The sequence below is a fragment of the Rhododendron vialii genome, chromosome 8a (assembly GCF_030253575.1).
Source record: "Rhododendron vialii isolate Sample 1 chromosome 8a, ASM3025357v1".
Lineage (NCBI taxonomy): Eukaryota > Viridiplantae > Streptophyta > Magnoliopsida > Ericales > Ericaceae > Rhododendron > Rhododendron vialii.
Window position 1 is genome coordinate 23,470,307 of NC_080564.1, and position 26,370 is coordinate 23,496,676.

At 39.2% G+C, this 26,370-nt stretch overlaps 2 protein-coding genes and 1 non-coding gene across 7 annotated transcripts; 1 reads left to right on the forward strand and 2 right to left on the reverse strand.

Moving 5' to 3' along the window:
• Positions 1-4,881: 4,881 nt before the first annotated feature.
• Positions 4,882-16,789, forward strand: LOC131299172 (glycine-rich RNA-binding protein 2, mitochondrial-like). 3 transcript variants are annotated; one of them, XM_058324776.1, is made up of 5 exons: positions 4,882-5,039; positions 6,541-6,678; positions 6,758-6,826; positions 13,972-14,078; positions 16,028-16,789. In XM_058324776.1, the coding sequence occupies exons 2-5, from the start codon at positions 6,543-6,545 to the stop codon at positions 16,544-16,546; spliced, it is 831 nt and encodes a 276-aa protein (XP_058180759.1). In that variant the 5' UTR covers positions 4,882-5,039; positions 6,541-6,542; the 3' UTR covers positions 16,547-16,789. The 3 variants fall into 3 exon arrangements, with proteins under 3 accessions (XP_058180759.1, XP_058180758.1, XP_058180760.1); XM_058324775.1 differs by having other exon boundaries at positions 4,901-5,039; positions 6,534-6,678; XM_058324777.1 differs by having other exon boundaries at positions 4,961-5,079.
• Positions 16,790-18,756: 1,967 nt separating this feature from the next.
• LOC131299173 (phosphoserine phosphatase, chloroplastic) lies at positions 18,757-26,370 on the reverse strand. Of its 3 annotated transcripts, XM_058324780.1 has the most exons (9): positions 26,242-26,313; positions 26,156-26,200; positions 25,428-25,663; positions 23,742-23,874; positions 23,554-23,661; positions 20,804-20,897; positions 19,680-19,829; positions 19,547-19,600; positions 18,757-19,049 (listed from the first exon to the last, which is right to left on the reverse strand). In XM_058324780.1, exons 3-9 carry the CDS (start codon positions 25,651-25,653, stop codon positions 18,924-18,926), a joined length of 891 nt encoding a protein of 296 aa, XP_058180763.1. In that variant the 5' UTR covers positions 25,654-25,663; positions 26,156-26,200; positions 26,242-26,313; the 3' UTR covers positions 18,757-18,923. The 3 variants fall into 3 exon arrangements, with proteins under 3 accessions (XP_058180763.1, XP_058180761.1, XP_058180764.1); XM_058324778.1 differs by having other exon boundaries at positions 26,156-26,370; XM_058324781.1 differs by having other exon boundaries at positions 18,954-19,049; positions 19,547-19,614; positions 26,156-26,312.
• On the reverse strand, positions 25,054-25,161 carry LOC131299366 (small nucleolar RNA snoR100). Its single transcript, XR_009190751.1, has one exon. It is a non-coding gene; the product is annotated as a small nucleolar RNA snoR100 (small nucleolar RNA).

Genomic DNA, 26,370 nt, shown 5'->3' on the forward strand with positions numbered 1-26,370 from the left:
TCAAATGAAAATGACTTGGGTACCAATGTTCTAATCAAAGATCAATTTTCTGGTCAGGGCAAAAGGTAACTTTGCCTCCTCAAGTATCCAAAATGGCTCAAGGACATGTGGGTTTTTTATTTTTTTTATTTTAAGGATTCTATCTGTTCGCAAATTTAGGGCTGCTAAGGTAATTGATAATGTCAAAACCCTTTTAGTTTTTGTCACAACTTTTTTTTGTTTCTGTGAAACTCATTCATTGCATATCTTAATTATCCTTCACTACATCACTTGCTTTACGAAAATACCTTTTAAAATCCCATAAGTGCAATGCGTTCTCCAGATCCACATTTCAAGCAAAAATGCAAGGATTCATGAGCAAATTCTAAAGCTAATTTTAGAAGAGAAGTAAACAAAAATTAGACATCAAACAAAAATGCAACTCACGAGCAAAACTAGAGGTAATTTGAGAAGAGACGTAAATAAAAATAATCCTCTGGATTTGAAGGGGCATTTTCGTAAAGTAAATAATATAGTGAAGGGCAATTAAGTCATGCAATGAATGAGTTTTGGCAGAAACAAAAAGGGATTTGGTTGGAACAAAAATGATTTTGGCATTATCTGCTCCCGTTGCTAAAGTCAAAATGAACCAAATACTGTAGTATACTAGGCTCGACTTTTGCCTCAGTTAACCTCGTTGAAACAAAGAATAAGCCAAACTCAATCACCTATTGTTTGTTTATAAATTCAACCTAAGTTTGAGCGAATGAGTGTTTGATTTGATAGGCTCGTGAAAAAAGGGTCATCCCGTAATATTGCAAAGAGAGAATAAATTTTATCCACTGCCGGTGTAAAATCTCATTTTTTTACCACCGTTAAATTATGGGCCCCATCGAGCGCCTATTATTATAATCTGAATTGCTCATATTATAAGACCCGCAGTATAGTATTGCCATGCAAAAAATCAGCTTCATCAAAAGTCGATAAATATATCAAAATTTAAATTTTGGTTTATAAAATGGACGATCTGATTTTTGTCAATAATAATAAAGATAAACTGTCCATTTTACAGCAATTGCCTAGGTGAGTTGGTACGTGGAATTACCCTCTTGACCACATCCAAAAACTGTCCATTTTACAAAGCAAAATTAAATTTTTGACATTCCTATTGATGTCCGATCAACTTTATTTTTTGCATGGATATACTATTATGTGGGGTCTACAAGATGAACGGTTCAGATCAATAATAAACACACGGTAGAACCGAAAAAGGGAGCGGTGGAAAAATGGGATTTTTCACTATCGGTGGAAATAATTTAATCTTTTGCAAAAATAAGAATAAATCAAAAAATATTCCAAATACGTTAAATCTTCCCTTCCATTTACATATTTTCACCAATCACCGATACGTTTCTAATAGTTTTGCATCCACATTGAAAACTTTGTAAGTGAGATATGACCCCGTTCATTTTAGGATTTTGGATTTTGGGTTCTAATTATTATTATATTTTTTTTTAATTATTACTATCATTTTTCTCCTTACGTCTCTCCAATCGTTACTCATATTTTCAATCACTGCTCTATTTTTCTCTACACTCATTACCTACAAATTCAAATCTAAAATCTCAAAACAAATGGGTTTATAGACTGACAAAAATCTTTGGAACAATTCATAGGGGTTTATGGAAAAAACACGGACCTGCCATCGCATTCTCATGGCTAGGATTTCTATGGAACAATATTTTTGTTCTGGTGCGTAACTTTTGTTCTTTTGGAACGTCACGAGCTTAAGTTCAGCTGTTCAGATTTGACAGTTCAAAATTTTACAAGTTTAAGCTCAGACCTGAAAGCTCAAGATTGACTTGCATATTTTATGAGCCAAGCTAAGCTTATTACGATCACAAAACTTTAAATGTAACCCAAGTTTGAATAATTAGTCTTCAAAAATTTTCAAGCTTGAAGAGCTTTGAACACGTGTGAAAGGGAGTTTGGCCAAGCCTAAGCAATACTCTATTTGGCTTAATTAGCATTCTCATATGCAGTTGAATTTCAGCCGTTCATTTCGACAATTAATGATTCATTGACAAGTCCGAACCATTTTTGACTGCATGTGGACTGCAACAAGTCATTTTCTTATGGAAAACGCTAAAAATTCACTGGGATGTTGCTGAAGTATGAAAAGTGTATTAAAAAGTGAGAAATCTATATTATAAAATAGAGCGGTTTTTGTCTATACATATAAACCCAGCACCCTCTACAACCGTCCGATCAATATTTCATGTTAGTTGTAGCCGTCCGATCGAGAGGATACTTCCTAATCTAAACTCCCCTAACCTTATGACCGGTAAATCTTTTCAATTGATTGATTTTACGTTATTTCCTTAACAAGATTTTCCTATTTAAATTTTTTACATCCAACTCAATAATTTCCTTTTAGGTTGATTTTTCTACATTCAAAAAGGAAACAAACACTTTTTGATTCATACACTAAAAAGAAACATTCTTTGTTTTTTAAAGTTGATAATTGTTGTTTCTTTAAAATGGGGTAGCATTCACATACGTTTTCCTTCAACAATGAATCTACGTTTTCCTTAATAATCTAATTCATAAGTTTCTCTAAGAAGAGAAGAAATCAACTTCCTTTCTACCTTGATTGGAGAAAGAGAGAAGGTCATTACCTTTGCTTTGTCAGAACAAAAAGTAATCAAATCTTTTTATTTTTTTTCGTTATTCTAATGTTTGTACATGTTCTCTCCCTCTCTCTAGGTTAGATGTTTTGAGGCAATTTGGAGTCATGTTATCTGGAGTAGTACACTGTTTCTCTCCATGGATAATTTTTTTTAAAGTTGTAATAAAAAATGTTGTGTCGCGCCTTATTTTTTTAATCGGCGTATTGTGTCGTGCCTTTAGGCATGGGCAATCACGAAATCCATGATACTGTTTTTGGAGCTTTTCTATGGTCATGACAGTATTACTATTAATTGAATTAGAGGTTTGGTTTGTGATGATATTGATTTGTATATTCATAAATGTGTATGGCTTGGTGTATGACCTACGTAATTGCACATGTCTTCCAGTTCTTTGTTAATACAAATCTTGCTTATCCACAATGAAGGCTTTACTACTTATTATGAGTTAATTGTGGGATTAGGAATTTGTGAGACCGGTTGTCGGTCAGATTTTGATTCGCTAAATTATGATTAATATTGTAACGACCCGAATTGGGACGTTACAAATATAGTTGGGGTTCTGATTATAATTCTAACCCATTGTCGGTTTTGGTCAATCAAGGGCAAGGACTTGAAGTTTTTTTTGTAGTCCAAGATGTTATTTGTTAATGGGAGTAAAAAAAAAGAACATTTTTATTTTCCTTTCATGTGCTTCCTTTTTGATAACTCAGATGCCCATGCCAATTTTTGAGCACCTCAACTAATCCTGAGAGCTCCACTGCCCATTTGCAGGGAGTTGCAGAGAGTACTCAATACTGACAATGCCTCAAAGAGATATGAATATGTTACCCCTAACAATTTGATGACATGAATATGTTACTTTATTGATAATTGCCGGAAAGTTGTAGTTGATATAGCTGCTATGGGTTACTTGACTCTCCTCTCTACCAAGGTAATTTGGGGCTTTTGGCATCTTTGTTTGTGTTGTGCCTAGCTATAAAACGTGCAGGCCAGGGCGCGCATGTGGTCTTATTGCACGTGTTGGAGTTAATAAATTGTTACGTTGAACTTGATTTTTCTTAGACTTCGATTGTGCTCTAACGTAGATGGGCTCCCTTGAAATTTAACAAATGGGGTACCTATTGTCATCTATTACTTAATTTTATTCAATTTTGGGTTAAGAATGCGCTGCGCTGTGCCTTCATGCACGGGCATCCGCTAGTCTATATAATAAAATACAAGGTTGTGGGGACAAGTTGTTGTAACGGTTCAGATTCATTTGATCCAAAGACTGTAATGCATCCTCCCACTTCCTGGTTAAGTGCCTATGGTTTTTACCTAAATCACACAACTGTCATCCTCTTTCACATTTTTTTGTAGCAAGTGCCGTAGGCACGAGTAATTTCAACCGGGATGCATAGTGCTATAAGTACGGGTAAACACTAGTATTATATATAGAGGTGTGTCCAATTGCATTGTAAAAAGTGTATTTAAAGTATGTATTTTTTATGAGGAGTGCTAGGGACAAAGAAAATGGACAAAGAATTGACCCTTAAAGTGTACATGAACGGCTCAGATTCACTGTGCAATGCATCTGAACCGTTCATATACACTTTAAAGATCAATTCTTTGCACCCGCATTTCTCTTTTTTTATACACCCATTTTATTGGGTTGTCAATAGATTTCCCATAGAAGAACCCCATTTTTATGTAGTGTTGGGCCTGTTGGGCTAGTTAGGATTATCTCCGGTCCATTTGATGGATTTTTGACATTCCCACCTATTTGGGTCCCTTTTGGGCTCGTTTCGATAATCAGAAACGTTCAATATTTAGGTATCGAAAAGTCTAGTAACTTCAAAAATTATCCAACCCAGTCTCAAATCATCCCAAACAATCAAGCCCTGAGGGCTTTTACTCGGATTTGATTTAGAGTAAATTAAAAGGGTAAGAATCGGAAATGCTTCAAGTTAAATAAACGAAAATAGATTGCCATTGCGAAAGTCTATGCCTAGCACTCAAAATTCACCGCCTTTTCTACAGTTCTCAATTTCACCGTCCAAAAATGTCTTGGACGGTTCGGATTTTAAAAAACTCCACCAAGAAAGAGTTTAGTTTTGCTGGAATTGTATGGTTAATACTAAAATTTTCCTAAACATCAACCCCAACGTTGATGATGATACTAATCTCCCCTGCCCCCATCCTCTTATCCAACGGCTTACACATTCCCTAACACGATCCAGCGGTTCACAACTATTTCAACACTCCCTATAGTAGTATTTCAGTCCCGAAACGTCCCTCTCGTAAAACCCCACCCCATTTCTAGGGTTTAAAGCATCTCCCCATAGAGTCAGAGAGAAGAAGAAGTCGATCGTATCAGAACTCACCGGAAAGGTCAATTCTTCTCGGTCCACACAATCGATATTTGTCTCCTGTAAATTGTTTTCCTCCGATTTTGCTATGTCTGTATGTACACGATACATACACACACGTGCGAATGCTCGTTTATAAGGAGAGATAGCTCTGAGCTCTTTGGGCTTGATTCATTTTCTATAGTTTGTTTTGGACTGATTTGTTCTTAGGGTTCGATATGTTTTATAAACTGTTGTTGATTTACACTTGCTTCCGTTTTCCGTAGTCTGTTTTAGATAGTCCTTTGTAGGCTTCGATACATTTTTGCCCTGCCTCTTTGTTAATCATTAGGGGGCTTTTTGTATCTCCAGTTTCAAGTTGGAGAGAGACCCCACAAACTCAATAACGCACTGACATTTTGAATTAATCATAAATTGTATGCAGTTTGTTAGTATCCCATAAACTCCATGGACATACTATAGAGTCATTCACAGCACCAGGCAACATTTTATATAAGCACAAAATCATCTGCAATTTATTGCAGTCCAACAATAAAGAGATGACAGATATCATTATGAACAAACACTTTTTGCACTTCTGCTATTGGTCTACAAAAGCACCTGCTGCACCTTCACAATGGAAGAGTCACAAAGCCATGAAAAGGAACTTAACATTGGTATCAAATACCAGTTCAAGTTACTGCAGAACGGAATTCGTCCGCGTTTGTAGCTTTGATTCCTACATATTTTTTCGCTTTGTTTGTCTCCAAGGATAAAATTGGATGCTCAAATTATCCAATTTGACCCTCCTTTGGTTGACCGTATATTGTGGAGGGATAGACCATGTAAAGTTTTGGGTTGTCAAAATGCCTTTAGTTTGAGGGTTACATGTATTGGGTGGATTAACACGGTGGTTTTGTTTGGGACTCTAGTCTAACTCTCCGAGAACCAGTGATAGAAAAGAGGCTGACACTTATAATAACTCTTACTTTAAAGTAATCCGGTATATGTTAGATAGGGAGCTCTCTCTTCATATCTTTTCGAACTAGATTATTTTTTTGCTTTTATGTTACCATCTCTCGAAGTTCATTTGCCTATTTGAAGTTGATGAGCATTTGGTTCTGCAGCCTTTTCAGGTTTGGATTTGTATGTGCTTTATGTATGATATCTCTTAGATAGTTATAGCTGAAAGATTGTATTTCCAAGCGTGGAGGTGTATCAGCAGTACATGTCGTACAAGGATTTCCATTAACATGTGGCTGAGTTTGGGATCAGTTTAAATCTTTGATTTTTGCTACACTTCACGGTAAAAGGGCACACTTAAAACGAAGTCTTGTACTTTAGACATTAGAAGGAACACTTTGATGTGAATTCTTTAACCCATTTCATGTGAATTTGCTAAGTACTTTGTGAATCCCTTGGAATTAGCTGCCTTTGCCCGGTAACTGGATTTCTTGTCCTTCTATCTTGATAGCAGATATTATATCCTTACAAAGTTAATGATGGGGAACTTAAAAGGTTTTGTGTTGTTTCTGAGGTCGCAGCAATGGCACTGTTTAGTAAAGTTGGGAATATACTGAAGCAGACTGTGAGCAAGAACATCAATACTGAACTTTGTGGATCCAATTCTTCTATCTTCCAAATGATACGATGCATGTCATCTTCGAAGCTCTTTATTGGAGGTGCATCCAGTTCTGCGATGTTCCAGTTATTACCCCATCTTTGTTTGTTGTGCTAATATTGGTTTTGTTTGACTTTCAGGAGTCTCATATGCCACAGATGACACAAGTTTGAGAGAAGCTTTTGAGAAGTATGGAGAAGTTGTTGAAGGTTTGTATATATGAATTTGGTAGATGACACATCATAAATGTTAGCCTGAGGATTTCATGTGATTTGTCCTTAGTTTGCTGGACTGTTGTGAGATTCTTCGGGATGATTTATACTTGCCATAAAATTGCTGTTGAGCATAAAATGAATGCTCACGGTGGCCAGAATCATGTGATTCATGACTCTACAGTTTGAAACTAGTTTATGTTGTTTAGGAAAAGTGTGTAGGGTATTAATGAACCCTAACACAAAGACATATTATTTATATTAAGTGATAACTCGATACAAGACTTATTTAACCGATGTGGGACAAGACTAACTCCTCAATATTCTAACACTCCCCCTCAAGCTGGAGAATAGATGTCACAAAGTCTCAGCTTGTTACATAACAACTCTAACCAGGGCTTTGAATAGTAATTTAGTAAACATGTCAGCCAACTGGGCGATTGTAGACACAAAGGGAGTAGCTATCATACCACCAGCTAACTTCTCACGCACTAGATGGCAATCAACTTCAATATGCTTAGTCCTCTTATGAAATACCGGATTGGATGCAATGTGAATTGCTGCTTGATTATCACAATACAAATTCATAGGTAACTGCACTCACTGAATCCTATCTCAAGTAAAGATCGCACCCACACAATCTCACATGTTGTGTGGGCCATGGCTCTATATCCTGCCTCTGCACTAGACCGTGCAATCACTATTTGCTTCATACTATTCCAATTAACAAGATTTTCACCAAGAAAAAACATAATATCCTGTAGTGGATCTTTTGTTAGAAGGTCCTCCCGCCCAATCAGAATCAGGAAACGCCTCAATACGTAAGTGACCATTCGCTTGATAAAACAGACCACGTCCTGGATGAGCCTTGAGGTACTTTACAACTCTAAGAACGGCCTCCCAATGTGGAAGACGAGGAGCAGACATAAACTGACTCACAATGCTAACGACAAACGAGATATCAGGATGTGTAATAGTAAGATAGTTCAATTTACCAACCAAGCGACGATACTAGAAAGTAACTCCCCCTGATCAACGCACAATTTGACATTAGGATCCATAGGACTATCAACAGGTCTCGACCCCAATAAACCAGTCTCATCTAAAATATCTAGCACATATTTTCTCTGTGATAAACTAATGCCTTCTTTAGACCGCACTACCTCAATACCCAAAAAATATCACAATTTTCCGAGATCTTTGTTATGAAATTGATTCTATGGAAATACCTTCAACTCATCAATACCTTTGTGATCATCACGCGTAATAATAATATCATCTACGTACACAATCAATAATACTTTCCCTCGATCAGATGTGAGGGAGAAAACTAAATGATCAGACTGACAACGGCGCATCCCAAACTGCAAGACGGCATCATTAAACTTGCCGAACCAGGCCCTAGGAGATTGTTTAAGTTCATAAAGAGTTTCCGAACGTGACATACCTTTGAACGCTCCCTTTGAGGAACAAACTCAGGTGGTTGCTCTTTATAAACCTCCTCAAGAAGGTCGCCATGTAAGAAAGTATTTTTGACATCGAGCTGGAATAAGGGCCAACCAAGATAGGCTGCAATAGAAATAAGTAGATGAACAGAACCAAGTTCGCAACAGGAGAGAAAGTTTCGGCATAATCAACACCATAGGTCTGTGTGTAGCCTTTAGCAACAAGGCGAGTTTTGTAACGTTCAACAGAACCATCGGGGTGATATTTTATAATAAACACCCAGCGGCACCCCACAGTTGACTTTTTAGAAGGAAGAGGGACCAACTCCCAAGTCCCATTATCATGTAGAGTAGACATCTCCTCCTCCATAGCGGTCCGCCACTCAGAAATAGACAAGGCCTCCTGAACAGTGTTAGGAACAAAGACAAAAGAAACAGTGGTGGTAAAAGCACGGAGGGAGGGGGACAAGTGATCATAGGAAACAAACTTAGCAATAGGATGAGAAGTAGTACAAGTCCGAATGCCTTTACAAAGAGCAATGGGAGGAGAAGTTGGAGGAGGGGCAACCGGATCTTGCAACAGAGGAGGAGATGGAGCGGTAGGCTGAGGTGGTGCCGGTGGAACTTTAGAAGGGCGAACATATACCTGCGAGGGTGGGGGTAGACTTGAAAGAACTAATATGTGCATAGACTTAGACTCTTCTTCGGGAGAGGAAGAAGAAAAATAGGGTAACGACTCATTAAATGTAACATCAACACAAATAAATTGACGACGCAGAGTAGGAGAATAACACTTGTAACCTTTTTGAGTGCGAGAGTAACCAAGAAACACACTTGATCGATTGAGGATCAAGCTTATCCCGACCGGGATCAAGCGCATGGACATAGCAAGTGCACCCAAAATTTTTAAGAGGTAGAGAATGCAGAGGGCTATTGGGAATTCGGGATGCAAAAGACTAGGGAATTTGGCCCCCAAGAACTCTAGAGAGCATATGATTCACTATATAGGTGGAAGTAAGAACGGCATCACTCCAATAGGATTTGGGTACCCGCATCTGGAATAAGAGGGCACGGGCAACCTCTAATAGATGTCTCAACTTGCGTTCAGCAACCCCATTTTGTTGTGGAGTGCGAGCACAAGAGGATTGATGAAGAGTGCCATGCTCATCCAAAAATGTAGACAACGCATTATAGAAATTTTCACCAGCATTATCAGAACGAAATATACGAAGAGAAACATCAAACTGAGTTTTTATTTCCATGTAAAAAGATTTAAAAATGGAGTACAACTCTGACCGTTCTTTTATAAGATAAACATAAGTAAGCCTGTAGTAGTCATCCATAAAAATAACAAAATACTGAAAATCATTACGCGACGGAACACGTATGGGACCCCAAATATTTGAATGAACTAAATGAAAATGAGCGACTCTCTACTCTAGGGGAAAAGGAAACACGATGATGTTTACTGAACTCACAAACTTCATATGGTAAAGACTCAATTCTACGACAAGATAGAATCAACTGTTTGAGATTCTAAAGAGATGGGTGGCCCAGACGACAGTGATGCTCATATGGGGAGATAGAGGACTGAAGGGCAACAGAGGTAGGGAGCTCGCCATTGATAAAGTAGTACAGTCCACCAGTGTTCTAAAACTCGGTACTCGCTTGGCCAGGCACCTTGGAGCGAGTACTCGGCGTTAGTTGGCGAGTAATGCCCACCGAGTAGGGGATTAGTCCCCTCGGCCAGGCACCTTGGAGCGAGTACTCGTCGAGGAATACCGAGTTTTAGAACACTGCAGTCCTCTACGCTCAACCCCGCTACCAATCTTCTTCCCTGTTTGGAGATCCTGAAAAACACAGTGACCAGGAAAAAATGTGACGGAACAGTTTAAGGATTGAGTAAGTTTACCGACAGGCATAAGACTGTGGAAAATGAGGAACATGTAAAACAGAGTTTAATGTAAGAGAGGAATTTAAAAGAACAGAACCCAAACCAACTATATCAGTAGTGGAACTGTCGGCCAAGGAAACACGAGAAGACTGCGGAAGGGGGTGTGACCCAGATAAATGAGTTGAGAGGCCTGTCATATGATCGGAAGCACCAGAATCAATAACGCAAGGATTATTAGAAGCAAGACTAGCAAAAGAGGAACCTTTCTAAGCTAACATAGCACTGGACGAAGAAGGCAAATGATAATTCTGCGGAGAAATTAGGCGATGGTACTCATCCTTTGGAATAGTAACAATACGTGAAGTAGAGTCGGTCGATGAACTAGGCAATGTATGAGGCAGTGCCAATCCATCGTCCTCAGAAACTCTAACCTGATGGGTAGGGGGGATCCATGTAGAATCCAACAGAACTCAACAGTATATGATTATCACCATGGCAATATGTGCAGTAGCGAGGCACACAACCGCGGCCACGACCACCGCCCCTAGCGCACAACCACTTCTACTGATTCTGACCACCTCTGCCAGTATTGCTACCAAAACTACCACGACTAACGCCCCCTGACTCGCGACCACCACGGTCAAAACCATAGTTGTCAAAAGCGCGCCTAGGTGCCAGGCGAGGCGAGGCGCACCTGTTGCGCCTTGAGGGAGCTCAGGCGCAGCGGCTTCAATAAGGCGCAGCTAAGGCGCAGGAGGCGAGGAAAAACGACAAGGCGAGAGGCGCACGAAAAGCGCGCTTCTTTTAAAATTTGATCTCAGCCATAGGATTTTGAAGATCTAACTCTCGCCGTTAGATTTGAACCAAAAAAAACACAAAAGGGTTTCAGCCGAGTGCCTCTCTCAGTCGATCTCTCGCCTCTCTCACTCGATCTCTCATCTCTCATTGCTCTCGATCTCTCATCTCTCACTGCAGACAACCTCTCACTGCCGACGAGCTGCCAGCGAACTGCCGACGATCTCTCACTGCTGCTACCGACGATCTCTCACTGCTGCTGCCGTCGGTCGATCACTGCTGCTGCCGTCGGTCGTTCACTGCTGCTGTCCTCGATCTCTGTCTCTGCTTCATCCATCTCTCTGTCTCTCGTCTCTCTCCTGACCTGAGGTCTCTCTCTCTCGTATATCTTTCTAAATTTCTAATATATATATATATATATATATATATATATATATAATATGTATGCTATTAGTATATGACTGAAATTCTGAGAAGGATATTTATTCTAATATATATATGTATGCTATTAGTATATGACAGAGAAGGAAAAAATAAAAATAGGAGAATAGAAAACAGATGGCTGATTTTGCCCGATAAAAATAAGAAATACGTATGTATTTGTGGCTATTTGACATTTTATGAATATTTTTATGTATCTTTTGGATGGTAAACTCATTAGCTTGCTTGAAATATTAGTGTGTGCTATTTTTTTCTATTTTTTTCCGCATATGTGCACCTCGCTTCAAAAAGGCGCGCGCCTCGCCTCTCGCCTCAGGCCCAACAGGACTTTGCGCTTCGGTGCACTTTTCGCCCGTGACAACTATGGTCAAAACCATGAGAGAAACCACCACCACTCGGAAACATAGTAATCAAAGCTGACCGGACAGGAGGTATCAAATCAATAGAACTAGTATCACTGACAGAAGCCTGGCGGAGGCGGCTAAACACCTCACTGAGAGAAGGTAGATCCCGAGTGCCCAAAAGCTGAGACCAAATAGGATGATATGTGGTAGGTAAACCTGATAGAAAGCGCACAACTTGCAAGCGCTTATGCTGCCTCTGCATAATCTGAATATCGGAAGAGATGGGCTCACAAATGTTGTTCCTCACAAACCCCACGAAACTTGGCATAATAATCCTCCAATGATAAATTACCAAGTTTAAGAGAGAAGAAGGTTTCGTGAAGATCATATGTGCGATGAAGATTATTAAGACCAGAAAACAACCCCTGAGCCTGTTTCCACACAAGTTTGGCCGTAGGTAAGAAAACCAAAGTATTTTTAATATTTTCTTCCATTCCACAACTCAACCCGAATCTGAGCATCCTAAGCTTCCCAGGAACCATATGTTGATGCAGTCTTCGCAGGAGGGTCATCAGTGAGATAATGGAATTGTGTCTCACCCAAATAATAAACCTCAACAGCCTTAGCCCAAATAGCATAATTCCTACCATTCAAAAGTGTGGAGGTAATAGACAACCACTCACGAGCTCGAGAAGAACCAGATGAACGACTAACAGTTGATGTAGAACTAGAGACAGACTCAGTACCGGAGCCCATTGCAAATAAAGTCAAGAGCCAGAGAAACCAACAATCAATAAACAGCCGAAAATAGAGAGGCAGCCACTATAATCGCATGTGATCCAAAAAACACAAATGGCTCCACCAATAAAGGAGCATATCAACAGCCCAACATAAACCACTGATGAACAATAAAACTTGAACCAGACTGAGGTAGAAACACCATTAACGGAGATAGAAGCTGAGCATGTAATGAAGTAAAAAAAGAAAAGAAGTAACAAATCAACAGATTACGTCCGAAAACAGAAGAGATACCCCAAGAATCGTGTAAAACTGCAACGAATCCACAGATCTGAGTCTGAAAATAGCAGAAATCAGGAAACCCAGGTCAGAAATCATGGAACCGAGGTCGTTCGAGTGCAGGCAGAGTCGCAGGAGGCCGGAAAATGTATGGCAGTGGCCGGCGAGGGCTGGGCGTGGGTCGCCAGTGGTCGACGAGCGTTGGGTGTGTGTTTTCAGAGATCGTTGGAACTGGGTAAGCGTTTTCGGCGTCGGGACTTGAGTCGTTGGAACTGGGTAAGGGCTAACGGCTGGCGAGATCTGGGTGAGGGCTGGCGAGAGTTGGGTTGGTGATTTCGGGACTGGGCAAAGAGTGGCGAGGACTGATGGCAAGATGGTGGTGATGGCTGACGTGATGAATGTGGCTATTGTGGTGGTTTAAGATTAGGGTTAAGACCCCGCTATGATACTATGTTGTTTAGGAAAAGTGTGTAGGGTATTAATGAACCCAACACAAAGACATATTACTTATAGTAACTGATTACTCGATACAAGACTTATTTAACCGATGTGGGACAAGGCTAACTCCTCAATATTCTAACAGTTTTCACTAATAAGAGTCAAATCTTGCTGTTGATTGAACTCTGAATTTCTATTAAAAGAAGGGCTTCATTATTATAGCATATAAAAAACCTGAGGATACAAAGACACTTGTCTAGAATTGGCTCACTCAATATGGATACAGCTAATGATTGAAGCTCGACCAAAGTAGGTAATGTCTATGGGATATATAAGGTGGATTGCCGCAGAAGGAAAGATCATTGACCAACTTATGGTCAAACTTCTGACATAGGGAACTGTAGCCCGAATCTCCATCCCGAAAAGCCAAAACAGAAAGGGAAAAAACTAGCAAAAAAAACAAGCATGACTTTCTGAACTCCTATGATGACTTGCTAATACTAATCAAGGGTAAAGTTAAAATACCTGCTAGTCTTCTGGCTTACTGGAAGATTAGTAAATCGCCCTTGGCAAACTGTTGTCTTGTGAACTTGTTTCTTTCTCCTTGTTATTCCTCTATGCTTCAAGTGGACAGCTGTCCAGAATGTATAAGGCTTTGGATTCGGTTTATAGACTTGGTTGAGATATGTGTTTGAGGAGCCAAGTTCTGTGGGATGAGGAGAAGGAAATTTTGATTATCAACACTGATGTGATTTATATTTTTTGCAGCAAGAATAATTATGGATCGTGAAACTGGTAGGTCCAGAGGGTTTGGCTTTGTTACATACAGTAGTGGTGAGGAGGCTTCTGCTGCTCTCCAGGCCTTGGATGGACAGGTAATGATTTCTATTTTTTCTAATCTATCTTCCTGGTAGAGTTGAAGGTTGGTGATGGAATTTGTTTGCCATAAGGGAGAGCTTAAGTAGTGGAATTTCTCTAGAAAGTGGAAGCAATAAGCTTATTGGCATGCCCTGGTCTTCAATATGTCTGTGCTTCCTCTTTAACATAGCTCATAGTTGAAACTCCACATATTTAAACTGAATTGTTATATGGTATTTCCGTTATATTTGAAATTTAGCATGCTCTATTCCTTCTATATTTCTTCTGGGAGCTATGAAGCATCAATACTTCTAGAAGGGAGTCCTCTCCGATTTGGATACCAATACTCCTCAGATACTCCCATATATGTATCTGATATTTCTCATACGTATCCAATACTTGAAGTTAATTCTCTTTGATTTTAACAAGTATCGGATACTTTTGGCATACTCCAAGTTACACATCTGACCTTTTATGGAGTTGGGATTGTGATAATTGTATGAGTTTTTCAAGTTTTGTGGACCAAAAAAAGACTAGTTTTCTAATATTTCGGTTACGTAATTCCGTTGTATGGGGGAACAAAATAGTAACGTTACATTAGTATCCTCCGTTGTAAATTTTATGATGGGGGTATGGGTGGCTGCTCTCAGGAAGTTTTACCAAAATAGTGGCCCCCCTATACCTAGAAAAATCGAGGAACTACTGACACAACAGATCATGCGTATTAACCAAAGTTATCAATCCCGTACCGGCCAACGTACCGTTTTCATTACTGGAATGGTACGTACCGGTACCGGAGTATATCTCGGTACTGTTTCGGATTTACCGCAATTAATATTTTATATGTTCTCCAATATATTTATATATGATGTAAAAAAATTTAAATAGAAAAATAAAATAAGTTCTAACATTTTTATGCACCTCACCATTAATTCTAGGGAAAAAATGAAAGATTTCAAAATGGAAAAAATAAATACTCCTTAAACATTAATGTGAAATAAAAACAAAAGAAATACCCAATAGATCTGTAAGAGATCTCCACTGTTCATCAGGAATAAAGGGTTGTAGCCTTGTGTAGTGTTGTACCCAGTTACCAGTACCCACGACTGAAGTGCATATCCCTTAGCTTAGGAAAACCCTAGCCTCCATCCATCACGTAACTGAAGACGATCAGATCTGATGTCTTGGATTGTCGAATGAATATCGAATTAGTAAATGATGACAATCTAATTCCAGGTTTGTACTTTACGAACATCCCATAGATTTCTCTCTCTCTCTCTCTGACAACTTTCAGAGGAGTTCGCCGGAGTCGTGAGTCATGTACCGGACGGAATCTTGAAAATTCCCGAGACAGCCCGGAACAGTCCGAAACAGCCGGATTAGAACAGTATTTCTACCGAGATGGAACATAGAGTTGGGTATCCCGTTTTCTTGCCGGAATGGTACATCTCGGTATGGAATCGATAACTTTGGTATAAACCTCAACTGTTTCAAGTTGTCTACCCAAAACAGAACATTGTACAGTTTAACATGATTCTAAGAATTAGAAGACAACTTATTTACAATCGTTTCTTGGCCGTATCCATATTCTACTGTATAAGATTTGCATATCGTCGTATTCTTATCTGGTAACTGTGTCCATGCTTCATAGTCCGGGTGGAAAGGTATTCTATGCATCATTTTTCTCATTTGCTGTTAGGCAGTGTTTAAACAAGTAGGTAATGCAGATAAATTGGGCGAACTAGACCTTGAGAGATTTTCACATAGAAGTAACATTTTCCTTGTTGTGTTTGATGAATAAATAACCCGTATAATAAGAGAGAGTGTCTGTTAGCGGGTGTTTTCGACTTTTTGTCTAGTAGCAAGAACTTGAAGTGATCCTTTTTGTATCTGGTGTATTGCTTTAGCCTTTTAACAGTAGTCCTTGCCTTTGGTTGATAGTAATCCTTGTGAATGTCTGTGCCAGGAACTTCATGGCCGAAGGGTGAGGGTGAACTTTGCAAACGATAGAGCACCAAGAGTTGGCGGTGGTGGCGGCTATGGCGGCGGCGGCTATGGTGGAGGAGGTGGTTATGGTGGCGGTGGTGGTAACTATGGAGGCGGGTACGGTGGGGGTGGGTATGGTGGCAACAACTATCCAAGTGGAGGTGGAGGTGGTGGTGGTTATGGAGGAGGCAACTTTGCGCAAGGTGGCACTTATGGAAGTGGAACTGGTTCAGACAGTTTGAGCCCTGGTAATTATGGAGGTGGCAGCAACCAGGGTTTTGGTGTTGATGGAGGTGCTGGCGGCAGTGATAACTTTGTTAGTGGTGATGGTGGAAATACAGGATTGGGGGTTGGTGGGGATCATTTTGGTAGCACTGAAAACAGCAACATTGCTGATGCTTCTGGGGGTTTTGACGCCCAAGAAGATTCCATTGAGGGAAACTACAAGGAGGATGATGATGATGCTGAGCCTGATGATTATGCCAACAGAAGGGCCTAAAGACTACTTGGGAAAACTTGCAAATGGCAAGAATACACAGTCAGTGAATACTTGGAACTTCCATGTTTCTTGTTTACTGGCTTAGCGCTCTCTCTCTCTCTCTCTCTCTCTCTCTCTCTCTGAACTACATTTGTTAATGCTGGATTCAACTTTGTAAACTTGAGTTTGCTGCAATTTTCGGTTGTAAGATTCTGTATTGACAAGTGGTGGTAGAATATTGTGGTTCAGGTATACAATTTTTTTTTTATAGTTCGTTTTCTGAAAATAATTTATCGGTAACGGTGTATTATGAACCAACCTGGGAAATTGCAGTGTAAAAAGTTGGTATTATTTCCAAAAGTTGGTACTCTGCAAAAGATATTTTAGCAGATTAATACCACAGTATAGTTTGGATTTTCTGTCTTCCGGGGTTTAGAATGTACAAGGCCCGATAATGCAGGTTAAAAGGACCGGTAAGAAATTGTTACTAACACCGAAGAAAATAGTTGCACTACTACATGTATGTGGTATGCATGGGTTTGAAGTTTCAAGGGGTGAATTAAAGGTTAGGGAAGAACCTCTCGTATGTTTTCGAGCTAATTTGATTTATCAGCATATTTCCATCTCTCGTGGGGGTACTAATAAAACTCGAAGTTGGTTTGGAATATGGTATCCTTGGGTTCCCTCTTCGTATCATTGAAACAAGAGCTTTGGTTTCTGCTCATCATCCATCAGGGGCGTATATCAGTATTCAGTGCTTTTGAAATGACAATTGTTGCTGGTAGATGACGAATTGGACCATGTTTTCCATGTACTATCTGTTATCCTCTTGTTTCTTCATAGCGTTGGATCGATCTAAACATACCATTAGGGGATGATATATTCGATCCACCTCTGCCGAAATGTTTACATAATCAGAGTTGGAATCCCGCGAATGAAGGATTCTTCCCTGGCGATTCTTTTTATCAAATGTTAAAGCGCATGAGAATTTCCAACAATTATATTAAGCGCCAATGGACAAGAAGTTAGAAAACAGCCACACATGGCGAAGAAATACCACAAAGGCTCGTATGATGGAAAAACAACGGCCCCAGATGGGACTTCCATATCCACTAAAATCAACACCACAGGATGCAATCTCTCATCACATGTGGAGTGGTAATGTATTCTCATGCATTTGACAGGAGTTCAAACCTCATTAACTACAACTAACATGACTTTCGCCGAGAAAAAAAAGCAATAAAATTCTCTCATCCAATGTTCTTCCTAAGATTAATAAGTTTCGTTTCCTCTAAAATGTTCTTAAAATGAATTATATTGGTGGTGATACTTAGACCATTTTTCACCTGGTATACATTATGATCAAAGAGTGGGAAGACTTTTTTTTAATTTTATTTTATAGTTTTTTGCCCTCTTGTTGAATCAGACTAATTCATCTTCATGAATTCATCATTGTATATTTCCACTGCTCCATCTCAGTCGAAGCATCCACAGTGAACAACACACACACACGAACAAAAGAGAAACTAAGCATACATGGTTCGATTTGAACTGTCTACATTGACAAACAAGAGAAAAATTGACAAAGTGCTCAAAAGCTCTATATCATTACCCGAGCCCCTATCGAATGCTAACTGAGCCACAATACCTTGATACAATCAGGTTAGCAGAATTGGACTTCGTTTTGGGGAGGACATCCTCCCACTTCACCATCCGAATATTCCCACCAAAAGATCTTCCGCTCTGCTTATTTCACTTTATTGGACCTCCCACTGGCTGTTTTTATGTGCTCCCTCAATCTGATTATGAGGTCTCCTCGTCGGGGAAGTACTATAGAGGCGGCAGATTGTGGGGCAGCTGGCGGTGAGAAGCGGTAATAGGGGAACACGTGACAGATGATGTAACATCCGGTGTCAATTTCACATTTATCTTGGACACCATCAAAGGGGATGATTTTCACACTCCCTTTTCATCCAAATGCACTTCTTTTTTTGTTTTGTAGTGATGTGAAATTGCATGATTACCCTTTTCATGTGTGAAGGAAAAAATGCATCAAAGGTAATTTTGTAATTCTACATGAATGAAAACAAAAAATGTAGTGCACGTAGACAAAAGACAAAAGGGGAGTGTGAAAATCAATTTCCTAACATATTGACAATCACCAAACCTTGTGAAATACATGTAAGCAATCAGAGTATAAAGAAACAGAGAGACAAAGTTCACAGACCAGAAGCAACAAATAAAGCTCAATTTCTGTATTAGATTTTGATGAGTTTTCAACACATTCCACTAACACAATATCAGAATAAGAGCGGAACAACTATAAAATGAAGTTGCCGCGAGCAGCAACCAAAACAGCAACAATATAAGATAAAGGCATAGATGAACCAAATTCATACTACTGCAATGAATTTATCAGATCAGTAAATCTAAAAACCAGCCAATCAGCTTTTGCTGCAACAGAATCTCGGAGTTGAACACCAGCATAGCAGATAAACAGGTCAGCACCACCTGGTTTACGAGCCTACAAAGAAGAGTAAAATCATATAAAAAAAGAAACTTCTTACTCCAAAATAAAACACATGTTTCCATCAGAATGTCATCACTTCTTAAAAAAAAAAAAAGGTTGCTGTCAAAATGCCTGCTCGATTAGGGTACCCCACAATTGTCCCCAACCCCATCATGTATCGACAGGAAAAAAATTGGAAAGGCATTCATAAGGTCCCTTCACTTTAGTCCAAGTTAATAACATAGACCTTGAGGCAATTTCTCATGTATCTCACAGCGGCACATTACATAGGAAAAAAAGTATTCGAAAATGCACAACCAAGACGAAAAATAAACAAATACACAAAGGAAAAGGACAGGAAAGATTATGGGGAAAATTGGTAAACAGTATAAATGCTGAAACGTAAGAAGCAGAAAAATATCTTCAAGCAAAGAAATGTAAAAAAAATTATATGCATCCTAGGGACTTCTATAGTTCTTTAATAGAAAGTAGTAGCACTTCAATTTTCTTACCTCAAGATCAGTTGCACCATCCCCAACCATGACTAATGACTTGTATCCACGAATCTGCAAAATTGAGTCTAATCAAGAATCAATGTACTTCAGATGCCTCACATGTATTGTAAGGAACTGCAATGATACTGACCTTCTTTATCTGTTCAACTGCAGTGGCTTTCCCTCCACTCCTTGAAGTAGGCTCATTTGCATCAAACCCCCTAAACTCCCCAGAGTTCCCAAACAGAAGCTGATTGGCAAAAATGTTTTCTGGCGGAATACCAAGAATTGATGCAACAGGCTTCAAAAGAATTAATCTGGTTAGTAGTATGGGCGAGAATTTGAAATGCAATATATATGTCCAACTCAAATTCATAAATGCATATTTTGCAAGGATTTTCACTTCTAAATTCTAATAGAACTTAAACACAGAACTAGCTTTCTAGCCCAGTGTTACCTGATATGACCCTGCTAAACCTTAATATTAGGGTCTCAAGTACCATTATTTAGCCAAACGGGGAGACGTAAAAACAAATCAGCTCACAGATTCCCATAGAATTGGCAGTCTCCTTTTTATTTGCTCGATACCATGTAAGCTTTTCAGTTAACTTTTTCACCAGACAGAGAGCCGGTATATCCCTTTTGGGCAATGTGCAATGCAAGGGAGAAAGTACAAGGACTATAAGCAGAACAGCATATATCAAACCATCGAGAGATCTTCTTACATGCATAAATGCCCTTGTGGGCTTCACCTAACATCTCGGTCAATTCCTCAGCATCAATCTGCCACTCATCATATGGATTGTTATATTTTTTTTTTCATAAGTAAATAAATATATTAGAAAGAAGGCATTAAGGGAATGCCACCTGTATACAAAAAGAGGCCATCATATGGATTGTTATATTGGACCTCAGAGTCTAATGTTAACTGAGCACAAGAAACGTGGTGTGAAATGAGTGTTTAAATGCAAAGCTCGAAGTGAGTGAATGTGCACGAATGAAATCCATGAAATTTAAGGTGCAGCAGCATCCAGCCGTTTTAGTTCTCATACAAATGACAATGGTGTAGCATCTCAGATTTTTTTTTTTTAATAACTCTTAAACTAGAGAGCTCATCGGCTCATCCAAAATCAACTGTCAATCATAATGCTCTAGACACCTGAATCACAACAAATTATGAATTAAGCTTAGTGCAAGCTACTTCACTACAGTTTTCCCCCCTATTGAATGCATACACAAATGGAAAAATAAGAGAGAAGCAATTCAGAAACATACATTGATCATTTGACGAAAGCCTCCAGAGACCAGATACACGGCGGTACTTTTAGCCTTCAGCTTCTTGATCAACTCATCTATGCCAGGAGAAATCCTACACATTAGAGAGTTACGAATGGGAAACCATATTTAAACCAAGACTGCAGTTAAAATGAAAAATATTGGCAGCCAACCATAGCATTACGTATTGTTCCGAGAACATATAGCTACCATTTGAGTCATGTTCTCAAGTCATAACACTCTTTTTGTACATTCAAACATTGGGATCAAGCTGCCTATCTTGTTTGTTTTGCAATTCAATGTTTCAATAACATTTCAGCCCGCAACTTTTTTTTAGTATAAATCAGACGTATTTTACTTGTTAATTGAGTGGAAGTGTATATCACATTGTGGGAACGAAAAATTTAACAATGTTAAACTAATGAAACAGAAATCAAGAAAGTGTAAATACAAGTCCTCACTTGAAAAAAAAAGAAAAAGTACCCAGTAGCATCCGAAATCCACACTTCATATAGCCAATACATTAGCAAAATATATATTTGCACAGAAATATATGCACAAAGACACATGCATGCATATGAATATTTATCCTCACAATGTTACAGAGACTTGCCTTGAAGAGAAGGGGAGAAGGTTGATGCAATAATTCCATGACACATATGCCACCATGATTCATCTAATATCTAAAGAACCTTGCCAAATGTAATTGCCTGACTCAATCCAAAATCGCAGACATTATATTACTAGTTTAGTGGGCAACAAGCACTTGACTATAATGTTTCCAAAACTAGAACGGTGGGCTAACAAGAAAAGGGACTGGGTAGACTGGTCACCTGTTCAACAGCAGGTCAGCCTTAATCTGTGATGTCATAATTACCACAAAACATATTTATTCATTCCAAACAAGAGACTGGGGGTCTTAGAATGAAGAAAATGCTTCAACTATATTGGGCTGATCCATATATCAACAGATATCTTCGACTTTGGGGTGTCAATTTGTTGTATAGGTTTCTTTAGATCCATGAATATCTTTTGATCTCAATAAACAATCTTTCCTCACTTGCAAAATAAAGAAGAAGAAAACGAAATAGTAAGTGCATCAGAATAAAATTTCAATTCCACCTAGAGGACTAAGATTCTTAACTTCAAGACCCTGTGCACCTTAACTATAGCTTCGCAATGTGGAAGTTCCATACCAACGGCGTCAATTGACTTTGTGCACATAAAACTGATTTTGTTTTCCGATCAATCATAAGCATTACATAGGCCGTGTATGCATAGGCGGTGTTACTAAGCTCTGCTCTGATACAAAGTACCACATCGATTACTCAAGGACAGATCTTCCAGTTGTGAAGCCTTATAACCTTGCAAAGGCTAGGCAGAGTGTTGTGTGTTACACGGCAAGCCAAGTCAAGCAGCAGCCAGACTAGAGTTGCCATTGCCCACAGACCCGGCTGGGTTGGATGGTGCCACGGGTACGTAAGGTTTGCCAGTTAAACTGCCATTTTCAGTGGGTTTTTTTAAATAGATACACCAGTTTTGAAATTGAAACGTTTTCTTGTGAGTTGATCTGGACTAGAATCAGGACCGGTTGCCAACCCAACTAATTGGACCTGCCTCCTGACCTGTCCGGATGGTAAAACATTGCTTAGAGTGGTCTACCAAAAACAGAACTTCAGATGTAGCAAAGAACATGAAACAAGCACCCCCCAAAAAAAAGGAACATGAAAGGACAAAAATAAAATCTCACAATTCTCAGCCATCTCTGAGCCTAATCTGAAGAACCGAGATACCTAAATCAATACAAGAATTACGCTACATCTTTTATCATGCACACAAATGTTTTGGTCTTGTGCGAGATGTTAGTTGCACGAAGTGGGAGCGGGGGAGCGCGGGAATATAGAAGCTCCCAAGGTTCGGAGCGTGAAAGGAGCGTGTTCATATATGACGAAAACAATGTAGCATAGAATATAGTATATATACTTTAAAGGCACAATTAGTTCAGGGAGTAAAAATATGTGCCAAGTCCACCATAAGCATTAAGAAATCGGCTAGTGTCACGATATATGGTTTTCTTTTCAAAATATCATGACTAGGGCTACATCTATGAGTTCATCAAAGACTAATCAATAAACCAAGGGTTAAATCCCTGCTTTTCTATATAAGGATTGTATAAAAGCTCCCATCTTCGTTAGGAGTGTGCTCCCATTACAATGGGAGCAGGCTCCCGTCAAGTTCCTTAATTGGGGGCGCACAAGCGCGCTCCTTAGGTGGGAGCGGCACCACTTTAGAAGCTCCCTGCAACTAAGTGTGAGATACCATGCGACAATATGTAATGCTACTAAACACGTTGAAAATGGATCAATCAGAAGAAAATGATAACAAATAGATCATACATAAAATTGTGTTAGACTAATTTCCCAAGACAGCTTGGCAAAGGAGGTCTAACTGATGAAGAGGTTGAGTGGTCAATTTGCCTAACTGCTCTCGCCTGCTTTGGATGAGTACATTTTGATGTCAGGTGCTTAGTTAAATGTGTGTTCCTTGTGTTCAACTAGGATAAGTCTACTTCCTTCTTATTGATATCATCTAATCATATGAGTTACCAATTAGAAAGGTAATGCCAGCAGATTAGAAGACATTTTAGTGTTTAAAAGTTCCATTGAAGACTATGGCCTGTAGCGCCTCTCGTGATAAATGGGCTGATCAAGCAAAGCAAAAAAGGTTTAGAATCAATAGAGCTCTCATACCTTGGGGGCTGCTTCTGAAGAAATTCGTGAACCTGGGAGAGGGAAGGATTAAATAGAGAGAGTCTGGCAGCCAAGGCCTCCTCAAAAGGAACAGAACCACCCATTGCCCTGCAGAAGAATCAGATTTGAAAGTCATAAGACCTTTACTGAAATTAACAACTAATTGTTGTACAGCATGGACAACAAACCTTGCAGTCCATTCCGCAACAGCCTTTCCAGCACCACAAAATTCAGCAAGTTCATCAATGCCCTCGTCCAGGCAGACTGTGCTATCTACATCAAAGCATACAGCATCTGCATTTCGCCACACCTCAAGCACGTCTACAAATTTTGAAAAACTGATTTAGCAATTTCAACACCATAAGATTGAAGTATCAAGAACCATGAAGTAAGGTAAAGCTTCAACAACTTAAAAACCGTTACTTATTTCACCAATCTTTAATTTTAGTGAGCAAAATAAAACCTTTCACAACCAAGGATTAAAATTTTGTTTCGGTATGATGTTTCAGTTAGGTAGGGAAAGATAACGTTTCCTAAACTGTGTTTGTGTGCAAGCATTTCAAAAATGTAGTCGGAACATAACGAAAATGTCAAACAACTTGGGAAAATTTAAAATGTCATTGTTCTTTAACCCTAATTTGTGTTGAAACAACTCTATGGGTCAGTAACTTTTGTTGAGCTTAGATACGATTCTGTCTGTTTCCTAAGTGTCAATGGAAGCATTGAATTTTGAATTTCCACAAATGTTCCGTTCCAGTCTCCTAGGAAAGCAAAAAAAATTCTGCCGTTTCAATGGAAATGAAACGAAACGAAAATTTGTTCCTTGTTCACAAACACGGGCTGAAGCATTCAACTCAATTCCTAAGAAGCACAGACACGTCTACCGGCCTCTCGTATCCATGTCCGACACGTGTCACTCACGGATAAGATACGACACTCTCCGGACACGCGTCGGACATGCCTAAATACTAGTCCAATTTTTTTTTTCTTTTACTCAGACACATTTGGATACTCCTAGAACACATTGGTGACACTCTTGGAACATGCTAAGGACACACATTACAAGGTTAAAATGTAATTTTTAAAACTCGACCTGGAGTAAAAAATGCATCGTATTTGACGGTTATAAACCCAATGCAAGAAGTAGTTAAATCATAAATGAAGGTCAGATACACAAACCACAACTTTGTTCCAAACATAAGGTACAAAGTCAAACATAGTTGAATTGTCAGTACATTGAAGAACCAACAGACCTAAGTTTAAATAGCATGCCAAGCATATAAAAAAGCTAACATCAATTATGGCTGAATGTGGTTTTCAAAAAAAGAAAGAAAGGTTGAATGAGGTACTACGACGACGACAACAACAACAGCAGAACCCATGTAGTCCCCAATCATTGGGGGTATAGGCGGGGGAGGATTGGAGACAGACTTAACCTCTGGCAATATGCACTAAGTGGCTGCTCTCAAAATACCACTAAAACAGTGGCTCCCCTATACTTGTTTTGCTGCGGAACCATGCCACCAAATCAAAGCCGAATGACATCAGAGAGGGTAGACCGAGAGACCCATTTCAATTTATGTGCACATTACCATGCTTCCTTCATTGATAGTCCAAACTCCAGAGCATCGGTATGCACAAAAAAAAAAAAAACAGAAGTTGCAATGCACATTTCACATATACAAAAGTACCATGAGCAGTAACAGTGGCTAGACCCAGTCCGTAGTATGAACACAACATGGTTATAGAAGGATCCATATAGTTCATGGCAAAACACCGACCTAATTTTTCAATCCCTATTCAAGGATCATGCAATGGAACATGCAGGCCATATGTCACAAAATTTGCATAAGTACTTATATCTTAAATATAACCTTTTGATGGTAGAGTGTTATCAAGGCAACCGGCTTCTGAGTTTTCCAGGGGCTGAACTGAAGCAGCAACAGAATGCAATAGTTTCGGATGTTTTTTCATCATCCCAATTGGAGTTGCTATCACTCTTTTCGCTACTTGTGGAGTGTATGATGAAACAAAATAAGATTGATGCCTTCTACAGTAAGGGCGAACCGGGTTAATTCGTGCAGTGATCAACCCTTCCATCAGATATAATCTGCCATCAGAAAATTCCGCATATATTTCAAAACTTAGGGTATGAAATAGTGTGTGTTACAGACTCTCTCTCTCTCTCTCTCAAACACACACACACATGCCAAAATAAAACACTTCGACATACATGTCATTTTTTTTTGGTTCTTTCATTGAAATCTTTGAATCAGTGTGAAAAAATAGAAAACTTATGGACTTGATTAATTTTTTATTAAAGAAATGACATATTTTTACGTAATGAGCTAATATTATGGAATGAATGAGTATGTAGGGAGTAAAATGGATTCAATTAGAGAGAATAGAAAGATGGAAACATAAAGAGCTGCCTGCCGATGCGAATCATGTGATTTTAACGTGAGAATGGCGCAAGATTTTCTGAGTTTGTTACTGCAATCAAAATCCGTATTCAATTGGAAACGCGTGTTGATTTGCTTAGATTGGTGAGATCTAGGAGAGAGAGAGAGAGAGAGAGAGAGAGAGAGAGAGAGAGTTTCACCTATATATGGCAATGCAAAGACGGCGATTGGGGCAGTCGTAGAAATGGTGCTCCTTAACCAATCCACCCTTCCTCTCTCCTCTCTCTCTCTCTCTCTCTCTCTCTCTCTCTCTCTCTCTCTCTCGTCTGTACGAATGGAATTGGCAAATCTCTCTCTCTCTTTCTGGCGCTCGCTCTTGCTCTTTTAAGCAGTGAAATGTTAATGGGGGTTGGTA

Bases quoted from the DNA above. Each gene is read 5' to 3' on its own strand.
- LOC131299172 (XM_058324776.1), top strand. From the start codon at position 6,543: ATGGCACTGTTTAGTAAAGTTGGGAATATACTGAAGCAGACTGTGAGC. The intron at 6,827-13,971 runs GTTTGTATATAT...TATTTTTTGCAG, and splicing joins GTATGGAGAAGTTGTTGAAG to CAAGAATAATTATGGATCGT. The intron at 14,079-16,027 runs GTAATGATTTCT...TGTCTGTGCCAG, and splicing joins TCCAGGCCTTGGATGGACAG to GAACTTCATGGCCGAAGGGT.
- LOC131299173 (XM_058324778.1), bottom strand. From the start codon at position 25,653: ATGGAAGGGTTGATCACTGCACGAATTAACCCGGTTCGCCCTTACTGT. The intron at 20,898-23,553 runs GTATGAGAGCTC...TCTAATGTGTAG, and splicing joins CTTCAGAAGCAGCCCCCAAG to GATTTCTCCTGGCATAGATG. The intron at 19,830-20,803 runs GTATGTTTCTGA...ATTCTTTTGAAG, and splicing joins GCTTTCGTCAAATGATCAAT to CCTGTTGCATCAATTCTTGG.